Genomic DNA, 14,983 nt, shown 5'->3' on the forward strand with positions numbered 1-14,983 from the left:
TTTAGTCTGGATGATTATCTGTCCCCGACATCAAGACTGGATATTCATCCATGCGTCTTGATATGGGCAATTCCATGGTAACGGAATTGTGCTGACACCACAGACATTAAAGTGTGCCATATTGCTGAATTAATCTGAATGGGACCAACAACAAAAAAATCACAAAGGATCATAGTGAAAGATGCCGTAACTAGCAAAATATCATGGTTGATGTAGTCATTTTCATCCTGCCGGAGAGAGAGTCAACCTTAATATGGAACCTCCTCTTTTTTGGTTATTGAACTACACTAAGTGAATTGGATTTACAACCAGTTACAGAATTGCAGTAACAGAATTTCATCATGGGTCCCTAATCTGTACTAAAAAGAAATGCATAATTATGGATATTACTCGTCATGGTGACGTATTCAAAATTAGTAAACAAAAAGGGTATGAATAGGCAATATCCTCCCTTGCATACTTGGGTATTATTCTACAAACTGGCTATTTTAATGAGCTCTGCCCTGAAACAAGATCAAATTTGATTGGTTCAGATTTTGTCCAGTCCTGGCCAATCATAGACATTATGTTTCAGAAGTTTGGACATCACAGTAGTGCTTTGTAAAGTACAATAGAATATAGTTCACTACAGTACAGTAGAGTTTAGTATACTGTACTGAACTCACCTGTGCTCTGCTGTACTGCACATAGACATGTAAGATTGGTTAAGATCTGGTTCCGTCTAAACATCTATATTTGGGCCAAATCAAGGCCAGTCAAATCAACATCTGTGGACCTTGCAATTAAAGCAGGTCCGGACCATAACAAAAAAACTTCTGTGGACGTTGAAATCGAGGCCAGTGCAGACTGACCAAATGTCCACTACTTTTGAACGTCCACGGAGGTCCGGGATCGGTAAGGATGCTGGTTACAGTAAATGGAAAGCGAGGGGGCTCATGGGTAGGTGTCAGTAAGAGCCGGGAGAAGTGACGTTAACTGGAAAGCGAGAGAAAGGAAGAAGAGGCAGAGAGAGCGGGAGGGAGGGGTTGTCCAGAATGTTTTAACACTTGCTTTGACCACCAGATAAAAGAGTATGAAAACTGTAATGGGCTAAACATAACAGTATGGAGGTGGAAGGGAGGACTGTAGGAGGTGACCCAACTGTGGTTTGTGACTACTATTTCCCATTGTAGATCATTCAATTGCAGTAATTGTTAGTTTTTTTCTGAAATTCTGTTTAATATGGTAACACAATTGAGTTTTAATCACTTATTCATAAACCAAATAGATCTCAGTAAAAACACTAACTAATTGGTAGGTCTACCGTACAATGAAAAACAGCCCCAGACCACTATTCCTCAGCCACCAAACTTCAGTTGGCACTACACATCGGGGCAGGTAGCATTCTCCAGGTTGTATCACATCCGGCCGTGATTGGGAGTCCCATAGAGCGGCACACAATTGGCCCAGGTAGGTCATCATAAATTAGAATTTGTTCTTAACAGACTTGAGTTTATTTTTTATTAAAAAGTTAAATGAAAAATAAATGATCCTGGCATCCGCCAAACCCAGATTCGTCCGTCCGGACTGCCAGATAGTGAAGCATGATTCATCACTCCAGAGAAGGCGTTTCCACTTCAGACGCTCGGCATTGCGCATGATGATCTTAAGCTTGTGTGCGGCTGCTCGGCCACGGAAACCCATTTCATGAAGCTCCCGACAAACAGTTATTGTGCTGACGAGGCTTCCAGAGGCAGTTTGGTACTCGGTAGTGAGTGTTGCAACTGAGGATGTTTATTTTTTTTGCGGTGCGTGCTTGAGCACTATGCGGCCCTATTCTGAGAGTTTGTGTGGCTTACCACTTCGCTGCTGAGCCGGTTGCTGCTCCTAGACGTTTCCACATCACAATAACAGCACTTATAGTTGACTGGGACAGCTTCAGCAGGACAGAAATGTGTAGAACTGACTCGTTGGAAAGGTGGCATCCTATGATGGTGCCACATTGAAACTCACTGAGCTCTTCAGTAAGGACTTTGATTATTCTATATTTATATATGCCTTGATTTCTCAAAACATAAAATAAGCTTTCATTTGACATACACCTATGAACTTCACATTGATGCTCATGGGTCCTTTCACATGGAAATATCAATCAATCAATACTATTCTACCTGTATGTCAATTGATACTCCATTAAAAATCGCTCAATTCTATTGACTGCCCAATCTACCAATGTATACTACCGTTCAAACGTTTGGAGTCACTTAGAAATGTACTCTTTTTTTAATGTACATTTTTTGTACATTAAAATAATCTCAAATTGATCAGAAACACATTGTCGATATTGTTAATGTTGTAAATGACTATTGTAGCTGGAAACAGCAGATTTTCTATGTAATATCTACATAGGCGTACAGAGGCCCAGTATCAGCAACCATCACTCATGTGTTCCAATGGCACGTTGAGTTAGCTAATCCAAGTTTATAATTGTAATTGATCATTAAAAAAAAAACTTTGGCAAATATATTAGCACAGCTCAAAACTGTTATCCTGTTGAAAGGAGAAATAAAACTGGCCTTCTTTAGACTAGTTGAGTATCTGGAGCATCAGCATTTGTGGGTTCCATTACAGGCTCAAAATGGCCAGAAATTAAGCGCTTTCTTCTGAAATTCATCAGTCTATTCTTGTTCTGAGAAATGAAGGCCATTGTGTACTACTCCCTTCACAGAACAGCACAAACTGGCTCTAACCAGATTAGAAAGAACAGTGGGAGGCCCTGGTGCAATACTGAGCAAGAGGACAAGTACATTAGTGTCTAGTTTGAGAAACAGACGTCTCGCAAGTCCTCAACTGGCAGCTTCATCAAATAGTACCCGCAAAACACCAGTCTCAATGTCAACAGTGAAGAGACGACTCCGGGATGTTGGCCTTCTAGGCAGAGTTCCACTATCCAGTGTCTGTGGTCTTTTGCCAATCTTAAACTTTTATTTTTATTGGCCAGTCTGAGATATGGCTTTTTCTTTGCAATTCTGCCTAAAAGGCCAGCATCCCGGAGTCGACTCTTCACTGTTGACGTTGATACTGGTGTTTTGCGGGTTCTATTTAGTGAAGCTGCCAGTTGATGACGTGTGAGGCTACTGCATCCTTATTAGTATACTGCACACATAGCACTGATTTTCACAATACAACTGGAAATGCCTGAAAGCCACTGCTGCATGACATCTTGGCAGGCTGTAGTGGCATAGTCAGCCATGAAATCCATGCTGTTAGAAGAACGCAAAATTAATTTCATAATGTCAATATGAAGATTCCTTGCAATCAATTAAATCCACTATTTCATGCAGCATGTTTCGTATGTAATAGGACTGCTCAGATTATCTGCAAGTTTCCCTGTCGATAAAAAGTAGAATTTGGACAAAAGATTGCAGTCTGTCAAGCCACAGTAGTTCTGTGAAACTTCACAAAAAGGCATTGCAAAGTTCAGCACAATCACAAGTCCCATCATATTCTCCTGAGATGAAAGAATCGCTCGGTTCTGCTTCTTTCTCTGCATGAATAAAAACAGGGAAACCACTCAAAGAAACCAGAACGCTACATTTTCCTCTAGTACAGGACTGGAGAGGAATGGTGTGCCTGAGAGTTATCACATTTCAGTGAGACAAAATGTGCAGGAAAGCAGAAAAGGGTTTATTCATCAAGCAGTGGGCTGACATGTAAAGAATATGGAATGTGCAACGTTCAATTTCCCTGAGAGACCCTATTATATTAATTAACCTCAACCAAATACTGTCAACCCACCCAGCCTCATTCTGACTTAGTCTTCAGCACATTGTCAATTGATCCTCTTTTAGGATTTCCAAATCCACATATACACGTGCACACAAAACATATTCCTAGTGAGGAAAGTAGAAACATAAATGACCAAAATAAAGTGGTCTTCAAGAGTTGTCTCTTTACTGGTTTTGTTGAAATCAGCAGATTAGTTATTATTTGTGACAAGCGTTAGTCTGAGTTCGCACTTCCCCATCTTTCCAGCACTGCGTCGTTTATTTGGTGGGCATGTGCGAGAGTGCGTGTGAGTACAAGATGTGATCAGAAGATCCCTCTTACCTTGTGCCCAGCAGGTGTGACCCCATCCTCCGTGACGCTTTGTCCATTCTGAAAAGAAACAAGACAAAACACCGTTTCAGTGCCAAGATGGTTGCCGTGTGTGAGACAAATAGCAACCTAGAGCATCCATAGTCATTACTGCTACTTTGCTCCTAAACTGACAAACCCAATAATCTACTGCAAACACTTTCCGTGGGTTTCGCCTGTTGAAAAGGCCAACCACTGTTATCGTCCAACAATGCATCTAGCGGAACCATTGCTAAGAGCCCTTTAAAGGAAACATGTTATCAGCCACATTATTATCAGTCTGCACATTATTTCCCAGAATGCACAGGACGGACCAGAGGCTAAAACACCGGATGAGATAATTGCTGTGTAGTTTCACAAGAGCAGACAATCTTTAATGTCATGACGAGAAGAGAACCAAGGCATTTGAAGACCATTACTTGAGCCTTGCCACTTTCTAGTGAAATCACACTGTCATTAAGGCTAATAACCAATAAACAATAGTAACCATGTTTAAAAACTTCAGGTAGCTGGGGTGAGAACAGGAGATGGTGACGTGTAATTGACTAAATGTTTTGCCCTTAGCAGAATATATGGTGCAACAGTACAGAGTTGTGCAACATCCAACTGCCACAGGTGATTAAAAGAGTATCTCTGGAGATGTTCAATCTAAAAACAAAATTCAGAGGTGTCTGTTTCTTCTGAAGCATTGCTAAACAACCTTTCTCTTACCCTAGCAGACCGAATTGACTTTACTATACAGTATATTGCGTTGGAAAAAAACAGAACAGTCAAACACACAAAGAGAGGGGTTTGGACTAGCACTAACAGATCCCCCCCCCCCACCACCACCTTCCTCCCGGTCATGTCACAATGGAGAGCGAGGCGATGCTGAAGTCAGACTTCCTCTCCTACTCTTTTCCCTTGATGACAAAACACAGTTATTTTCTTTTAACACACACAAAAATGGCAGGCAGGCAACAGCGCCAGCCAGGACATCGATTGGCCTTGAGTGGTGATAAAGTAGGGAAGAGAGCAAGGGGGAAATGTTTTTTCTGAGGCACTTCCCTTGGTCTCAGGGACCAAGGGAAGTGTCCACGATAGTCATCTCCTCACAGATCGATTAGTGCGTTGGGCTACACAATAAATGAACATAAAATGGAAATGTTTTGTTGAGTCAGTCTCAAAGGCTGCGTTTACACAGGCAGCCCAATTCTGATATTTTCCATGAATTGGTCTTTGACAAATCAAATCAGCTCTTTTTGCCAATAATTGGGCAAAAGATCAGAATTGGGCTGCATGTGTAATGGCAGCCAAAAGGACCAAGAGTGAGATATTACTGCTGTGGCCTCTGCTATAAATCAGGAGCTCAAGATAGAACTAGGATTACAGTAAAATGACAACTTGTTAGGCTATCAAGTCTAGGAAACACAATAATGAGCTTCTCAAAACCAGCCTGAGGTTTTATTAGTGCAGAAGGCAGATCAATATTTTATCAGACTTTTTTTTTTTAAACACTGAGTGCAGTTCAACTCCAAATGTATTTCATATAGACAATGAGATTCTAGGATGTGACGTGCCTCACACCATTAGATTCACATCCATGGAGGTAGGACATTTTTTTGTTTGCTCCAAATGTTTAGTAAACTTTTTTTTATATAAATAAATCACCTTAACAAAATGGGTTGTGGAGGTGATCTTGGGTTGGGCAGCATCCAGATTTCATATCGTCCTTTTCTGATCCTGCGATTTACAGTATTACTGTCTTAGGGGACACTAAAACTGCAAAAAATAGCACAAGTAAAAAGAGAATTTCCATAGAGGCTGCTAACTAAATATGTTAACAAGCTCAAACGAAAATAAACCAGGGCTGTCAAAGTGAACATTAATAACGCAGGACGTTTATCGGCGTACATTCTTTTGATGCCGTTAATCACGTCTCGATTTCTTCACCACGCATGTTTCTGCACAAACCCCCTTTAATTGCAGAATCCAACGCTGAACACAACTACAGTCAATGCTTGTGCCTTTACAATCACTGAAGACCGTGTGCCTCTAGTCAAAAAGTTATGCCCAATATTACTGGAGCTATGATTATTATTTACTTAATTAAACATTGGGAGCATTAATAGTTTATGTTCGAGACTTGTTGTTTATGGTGAAAATGCCATTAAAAAAATCTGATGTTCCTAATTGTGTGTTTCAAAACATAGTATGTCTGTTACTCAAAGCACTACTTTTTAAAATATTTTTTCTTTCTGCCAAATTTGAGCAAATTCAAAAATGGTGATTAAAATCACGATTAACTTGATTATTTATTTTAAAATCATTTGACAGCCCTAAGGTAAACTAATTGCAAAGACAGGCAATCCAGCTCAAAAGTTATACAAGTATAGGTAGAAGCTACCGAATGTTATTTTTGGGTCTGAGTGAAAGACATTGTGCAAATGAACAAAGTTTTGACAAAAAGCTTGTCTGAAGGAAGAAGAGCACTGGCTCTGGAGCAGCATGTGTACGTACACGCTGTGTCTGTGTAGGGCAACGGGCCTGCCTGCTCTGCGAAGACGGGTGAGGAGCAGAAAGAGGGGCCGAGAACAGAGGAGGAAAAAAGAAATGGCAAAGATGTCAAGATGGCAGCGGCAGCTGTACAGATCCTGTAACTCATCCAGAGCAATTTGACTTCTCAAACACGGCAGAAAGCTACCCCTACATGACGCCCGTCACCTTATTAATTCAGCCACTTATTCAGCTAACTTGCCCTTAACGCCTGTATACGGGTCGAAAATGGCAGATTGGGCACTAATAAACACCTCCATTGGAAGACAGTAGCATGCTGTACATGATGCCAGATCTCAGGCTCTGCGCTTCACAGGTCAGTATGGGGTTTGACTGACAGCCGTTCTAAACTTGAGCAACTCGCGCAGAAAGTTATTTTTTTATATAAAACAAACATTTTGTTTCATACACTAGATAAACACCGTAAAATGTGTCATCTTACAGAGTCAGCCATTGCAGTTGCCCCCATCCCTCCTGCTAAATTGGGCAACTTTCGGTTGTCCGAGTGAGGGAAATGCAGTAAATTAAGAGGAATCAATGTATTTTGAAAGATGAGACATTGAGGATTCTAATAAATACAGTTTGTGTCATACAAGCAAGCAAAAACACCAGTGAGTCCAAATGTGCACTTAAGTTTTAGGATATGGAAATCTGATGTCATATACAGTGTCAAAGTTCATGGCCCGAGGTGGTGAGGTATATGGCCAATATACCACGGCTAAGGGCTGTTCGGAGACGCAACGCGGAATGCCTGGACACAGCCCTTAGTCATGGTATATTAGGCAGGCAGTCTAGCGGTTAGAGCGCTGGGCCAGTAACCGAAGTGTTGCGAGATCGAATCCCGAGCTGACAAGGTAAAAATCTATCATAGGCAGTTGACCTAGGAACAGTAGGTTGTCATTGTAAATAAGAATTTGTTCACAACTGACTTGCCTAGTTAAATAAAATATATACCACACCTCAGGACATAAACATTGGTCAAACCCCCGAGGTGCCTTATTGCTATTATAAACTGGTTACCAATGTAATTAGAGCAGTAAAAAAAAGTCATACCTATGGTATACGGTCTTATATACCACATGTCAGCCAATCAGCACTCAAACCGCCCAGTCTATTTATTAATGCATGCACGCACACACACACATTAATCTATACAGTTGAAGTCAAAAGTTTACAAACATTTAGGTTGGAGTCATTAAAACTAGTTTTTCAACCACTCTATAACCTTCTTATACACAAACCATAATTTTGGCAAGTCGGTTAGGACATCTACATTGTGCATGACACAAGTCATTTTTCCAACAATTGTTTACAGACAGAATATTTCACTGTATCATTATTCCTGTGGGTCAGAAGTTTACATACACTAAGTTGACTGTGCCTTTAAACAGCTTGGAAAATTATTTCATGGCTTTCTGATGGGCTAATTGACATCATTTGAGTCAATTGGAGGTGTACCTGTGGATGTATTTCAAGGCCTACCTTCAAACTCCGTGCCTCTTTGCTTGACACCATGGGAAAAGCCAAAGAAATCAGCCAAGACCTCAGAAAAAAATATTGTAGACCTCCACAAGTCTGGTTCATTCTTGGGAGCAATTTCCAAACGCCTGAAGCTACCACGTTCATCTGTACAAACAATAGCACGCAAGTATAAACACCATTGGACCTCTATCCTATAAAATTGAAAAGGCGTGTGCGAGCAAGCAGGCCTACAAACCTGACTCAGTTACACCAGCTCTGTCAGGAGGAATGGGCCAAAATTCACCCAAATCATTGTGGGAAGCTTGTGGAAGTCTACCTGAAACATTTGACTCAAGTTAAACAATGCTACCAAATACTAATTGAGTGCATGTAAAATTCTGACCCACTGGGAATGCGATGAAAAAAATAAAAGCTGGTTAGGGCCAGTTTGCGCTGTTCTGTGAAGGGAGGACGACACAGCAATTTCTCACATGGAATAGCCTTCATTTCTCAGAACAAGAATAGACTGACAATTTTCAGAAGAAAGGGATTTGTTTCTGGCCATTTTTAGCCTTTTAAAAATAATAAACTTGGATTAGTTAACACAAGGTGCCACTGGAACACAGGAGTGATGGTTGCTGATAATGGGCCTCTGTACACCTACGTAGATATTCCTTTTTAATTATTATTATTATTTTTTTTAAATCAGCTGTTTCCAGCTACAATAGTCATTAACAACATCAACGATATCTAAACAATTTTATAAATGGACAAAAAAACTGATTTTATTTTTTTAAAACAAGGACATTTCTAAGTGACCCCAAACTGTTAAACGGTAGTGTGGGATTGAAAATTATGCAGACAATTACAGTGATGGAAGCCAAAATCCATCTGCAATATTAAAGCTGATCTACCCCCTAATTAAAAAACGAACGTGAAAAAAGTAATTGTGTGATGACGGGGATGCCGGATTGTGTTCATGAATACTCTTATGTTACTGAATGAATCCAAAGTATTTTCAGAGTTCGATATAAAACAAATGAAGCGAAAAGTACATTAAAAATAAAATACACATAAAATCAACAGCGTAACATTTGGATTCAGCCTCGTGTCAGGTTAACTGTTGTGGCATTTACATTTAGTCTAATAATATTCCCTTTCATTTGCTACCATGGTTATGCTTATGCATTTCATATATTAGTTCTGTAAGAAACATTTCAACTTTACCCTATCCATACAGGTCAATTACCAGGAGTGTAAAGTGTTAAACAGTAGCTACAAATATTCACATTCATTGAAAAACTTAATAGTTGACAGTATTGAAACACCATCCTGCGGCTTTGTCCAAATACCCCGGTATGCAAGGCATAACGTCCAAGCCTAAGGTGAACTATTCCTTTAAAAAACTAAAACTGAAAGGCAAAACGTAGTTTTGAAACACTGACATAAAAATCTAATCGGAGGAGGGGTTTATCCACAAACAATCGGCACCTTGAGGAGGAAGCCTACTGGTTTGGCACTCTTCCAGTTCAAGAATGCATTTCCCTAACTTCTGTGTTGACTTCCCTCTCGTTCTCACTTCTTCCCTCTACATCTCTCCTTCCTTCCCTCCCTCCCCGTGAGGTGTGCAGTAATGTAGCAATATTCACTGGGTGTTCAGGAGATGTTGGAGCTAGAATTTCAGCCTCATTAGCTCCACATGGCTGATCCAAGTTGCCCAGGCAGTTAACCACGCTCTCCCCTGAGCTTCCAATCAGAGCAAACACACACAGCGCTCACACACATATGCACATTAACACTATACACTCAGACCTCCCGAGTGGCGCAGCGGTCTCAGGCACAGCATCGCAGTGCTAAATGTTTCACTACAGACCCGGGTCCGATCTAGCGACTCCTTGTGGCGGGCAGGGCACCTGGAGGCTGACCTCGGTTGTCAGCTGAACGGTGTTGCCTCTGACACATTGGTACGGCTGGCTTCCGGGTTAAGTGGGCGGGTGTTAAGAGGCGCGGTTTGGCGGATCATGTTTTGGAGAACGCATGACTTGACCTTCACCTCCGGAGCCCGTTGGGGAGTTGCAGCGATGAGACAAGATCGAAATAATAATAATAAATAATATATATATATATATAAAATATTTCTGCCCGATTTCGATCTTGACAACCAGTCAAAAGTTGACACACCTACTCATTCAAGGGTTTGTCTTTATTTTTACTATTTTCTATATCGTAAAAAATGGGTGCAGACATCAAAACTATGAAATAACACATATGGAATCATGCATTAACCCAAAAAAAGTGTTAAACAAATCAACATATTTCACATCTTCAAAGAAGCCACACTTTGCCTTGATGACAGCTTTGCGCACTTGGCATTTTCTCAACCAGCTTCACCTGGAATGCTTTTCCCAACACTCTAGGAGTTCCCACATATGCTGAGCACTTGTTGGCTGATTTTCCTTCACTATGCGGTCCAACTCATCCCAAACCACCTCAATTGGGTTGAGGTTGGGTGATTGTGGAGCCCACAAAACATCTGTCTATGTGTGTCTGTGCGTGAGCCTGCCTGCATGTAAGTTCCTGCACGTAAGTTCCTGCGCACCTGTCTGCCTAACCACCCGCCCCCGTCTGAAAAAAGCTTTTCTTTCAGAAACAAGGACATTTCTAAGTGACCCCAAACTTTGACGGTAGTGTATATATATATTATCGCTTTAGATTTGTGTGTATTAGAGAGCTGTTGTGGAATTGTTAGATTACTTGTACTGTACATGAGATGTCAATTTCCATTAATGAACTACGCATTTCCCTATGTCATGTTAGCAGTGTACTGCAGAGGATGGGAGGAGCTTGTTGCTAATGTTTAAATGACTCCACAGTAAAAAATATTCAAGTTGTTGGGAAAGTGTGAACACAGATACAGCATATGGAGATGAAATTATACAGTACATGTTTTTCGTTGCTCCAAAGATGAGAAGGGGACCTAAAGAAGCCTGGTGGTGATCCAGTGACAGCACATGGAATGGAGAGACAGGAAGGGAGAGAGATAGCACTTACTGTATGTTGCCCCTCAATTGCTATGTGACAACCCTGGGCTGAATCTGTAGCTGTTGCACAGTCTCTGGTTTCAAAACACAGATTGACAGGAAACAAGCAGCTCATCAGCTGTTACCTGATAGAGAGTATCTCCTCTCACCGAGTGGATGTATTCAGTGCATGTTGTGATTGTCACATTTCTATTCCGATTAAACACTCACAACAATAGGCTTGCAGATTTAACATCCTACTATTTAGAACTGCAGTTGTATAGTGTAGACATCAGTTGTCAACAGTAAACAACTGACATAGTCATCAGCTATAGTATAGCAAAGGACCAATGGTAGAATCTGAACAGAGTTCGTACTTTTGACAGTCAGTGCCGTGGCAACCCTGCCATAAAGCTGTTCATGAATCTGACCTTGGCTTATCCCATCAGAAAGTAACCCAAGCACAACTGTTCAATCAATAAACCCCCAGCTCTCCAAACCCAGCCGCGACTGTCTGTCTAGCAGGGGCAGAGCTCTCCCTTTACATCTCAATCAATCTACCTTGTCCTCGTCTGCCTATCGTTACAAGGTTGGAGTGGAGCCAGGTGCCGATGAGAGCTGTGGTGTGACAGTGACTTACAGCCTCAAGCTAAAATGAGAAAGTTCCCAGTGTGATGCATTCAAAAGACATCAGTCATCTCTCTCTACATTACTACTCATTGACAATTCCTGCTCCTCCCGAAACGAATTGTATTCAAACATGTTTTGTTGGAGGAAATAGAACAGATATTTCAGCTTTGTCAAGGGAGCAGACTTTTTCTGAACGATCTATAGCCGTGGAAGCCTCCATGGGAGGAGGTTCAATTGTAAAATGGATTAAGCGAGGTGTATTAATTAAAGCAGAATTTTGTTTTTTCCCTAATCAATTCTCTATTTCTGCTGTTAGAATGGATGGCTGCGGTATCGCTCAAGTCGCAAACAAATAGAATATAACGCTGCGGATGAAGTTCGGAATTACAATGTCATGTGTACAACATACCTGCAACACTATACTGAGAGCTTTTTCTTTTCTTTCTAAAAAGGACATATTTTAGGTGGGGGTTTTTTCACAATGTATCATGTTTTTGCCCGAGTCCCCATAATGCACAAAGATGATTAAGTCAATCACTGGTTGGGGTAAATTTCTCAAAGACGGGTGAAATAGCAAAAAGTGTCTGGACCATTCCATTTACGTCACAAATAGAGATTTTATTGTAAAAAAAGCAAAACTCTAATTTAAAATTGCCCTGATCCGTGGTGCAGGGAAGACATGCTGTGGTGGTATAGTACATAATTACATTCAGAAGGCATTCATCAGGCCTCCCAAGTGGCACAGTGGTCTAAGGTGTCACTACAGATCCAGGTTCGATCCCGGGCCGTGTCGCAGCCGGCCGCTAATTTGTCCTGGGATATAAACATTGAGTGGTTATTTTACCTGAAATGCACAAATACCTCCACTCCGACAATTAATCCACACATAAAACAGTCAACCGAATTGTTTAAAGTCATCCCTCTTCCTTCTCTTGACTTTATATTGCTATTGGCAACTTTCTTAAATTAGGTGCATTACCGCCACTGACTTGGTTCGTCTTTCAGTCACCCAAGTGGGTATAACCAATGAGGAGATGGGAGAGGCAGGACTTGCAGCGTGATCTGCTTCAGAAATAGAACTGATTTCTATTTTAGCCCTTGGCAACGCAGACGCTCGCAGCGTGGGTGCAATAATTGAATAACATTTTGCAAGCGCGCATCGGTCAGCCTGTTACGCTTTGTTTGGAAATGTACAACATTTGTTTTCCATAAAATATGTTTGAATGTTGTAACTCGTTTCCATTGGAAGGCAATTACTTTTGCATGTGAACACAGAATCCTATTATTCCACGTGCTTAACCTACGTCACATTTCGTTTTGGAGCGATTCAGAGACGGAAGAGATAGCGAGACATCCCACTCCCTCATGTTTTCTGGTTCATATACAGCCAATAAACTACGCAGATGAGACCCAGCTGTTACTGCATTGGTGGCTATGGGAGAGCCACCCATTTTTTTAAACAATTAAAGTCCTGAGTGAGACATCTATTCACCACCTTTAGCCGACTGCGCCATCGGCCAAAACGGGGCACCTGGCTGGCTCACACCCAGATAGGCAACCCGGCTCCAGAGCGAATGCAATAACTGCGTCCACATGTTAGGTTTGGTTTGCTCCAAGCAAAACTCGGCGAGGCGAACTGAACGTCCGTGCCTCGCATACGCCCTTAAAATATATTCACTTGAAACTAGAAAAAAAACCCAGCAATATTACTGTTTGTCCCTCGAGACAAAATAACATAACAGCCAGTATACACTTCCTCAAAAGTCTGAATTAGTCGAACATGACAGACTTCTTGATTTGACGTTTTTGGTCTTCAGCAATGTTTGGTGCAGTATTTCAAGTGTTTAAAAAAATATGTGCATTTAAACTAGTCATCTCTTGTTTAATGACAAACACTTAATTGAAGAATCCCATCCATAGTTCTCACTCCCACTAGTACTGTTGACCGATCACCGACGGGGCACTTCGGAACTTCGACTTGTCTCAACAAAAATGTAGTGTGCAACCTCACAGGAAAAAAACAAACAACCTTGCCGAACACAAACGTCGTCATAATATATGAGCGAACTGTTTATACTACGAACCATGAGACAGGCTTTGCAAGCAAGTACACCATCCCCAATTTAACCACCAGATTAATGAACAACTGGTCATAATAGTATGTTGCAATTGCCCGTCAAAAACATATTGCATTTTGGGCATTCATTGGCAAATGTATTTCCACGAGCAACAATAATCAGAATGGAAAAGTTTAGCCTACTGATGTTTTTGGCACGCAGAATGAAAATAGTAATTTTAACAAACTGTTCAATAGTGTCCTTACCTCGGAGTCCAGTGTAACTAGCTCCATTTGAGGCCAGGGTTCCGCAAGGTGTGCAAGAGGCATTCTGCAGGTTTTTAGTTTATCCCTCTGCTGCCGAAATACAAGTTGAGTTTGCCCAGATTTATTGGGTTTTAGATTGAGGTTGCGTTGCCCTGGACAAGGTCTTGTTAATTCACAATTTGAAGTCTGGTCCGTTGAGATGTAGCCTATCACTTCAATCCCTGATGCAAGACATGCATCCAGTCGCACTCCGCAGCCGTCGACTCCAAACTAATATAATCGCTTCAAAATGACGTCGTATAATGATCACCTCTTCAGAAACAAGCAATTCCAACAGCAATAAGCACGATAATAACAAGTTGAGGCTTTGAGTAAAAACGAATCCCTTTACACGGGTAGCCTACGTTCAGATTTGACGAGAGGTGCTGGCTGTAGCGCTTAAGCTCCAAGCCGCTTAATAGGCTATCGCTATGCAATTATATTCCTCCGCCGAAATAATTAGCCTTCTCTTGTGTCCATGTAACCTGATTAATCGACGATGCAGCCTATTATATTATAGGCATACAGCTTCTCTTTTCCTCTGTGTTTCTGAGAGATTCCTCGGAGCGGGACTTCGTTCTGTCCGCTGGTTCATCCTCCAGAATGTAGCGTATCAACTCGACCAATTATTGTTAGACTCCAGACGGATTTCATCCAGCCCCTTCTCGGTCGGTCCGCCCAACCGTATTTTCGCCATCCCCTGGATGCTGGTTGAACTGCAAATTATGCATAGGCCTACGTAATGCGCCAAAAGCCCACCATTTGCGCTTGTTTACATTAATCAAATAAAATGTTGGTAACGTAATAAGACCTTGAAGAGAATTTTGTTCAGTATGATGCTAAAAAAAGAAGGGGAAGA

General features: G+C 41.3%; 1 protein-coding gene across 1 annotated transcript in view; it reads right to left on the minus strand.

The window, feature by feature from the left end:
- The window catches only part of LOC135526092 (ribosomal protein S6 kinase 2 alpha), a 109,218-nt gene extending 94,481 nt beyond the window's left edge, over window positions 1–14,737 (minus strand). The window contains exons 1-2 of the mRNA XM_064954187.1: window positions 14,086–14,737; window positions 4,090–4,137 (exon numbers count right to left, since the gene is read on the minus strand). Of these exons, the coding sequence (XP_064810259.1) occupies window positions 4,090–4,137; window positions 14,086–14,148 (111 nt within the window). The 5' untranslated portion in view covers window positions 14,149–14,737. The remainder of the gene's footprint in view (window positions 1–4,089; window positions 4,138–14,085) is intronic.
- Between the last annotated feature and the right edge of the window lie 246 nt (window positions 14,738–14,983).

This window comes from Oncorhynchus masou, chromosome 32 (genome assembly GCF_036934945.1).
Source record: "Oncorhynchus masou masou isolate Uvic2021 chromosome 32, UVic_Omas_1.1, whole genome shotgun sequence".
NCBI lineage: Eukaryota > Metazoa > Chordata > Actinopteri > Salmoniformes > Salmonidae > Oncorhynchus > Oncorhynchus masou.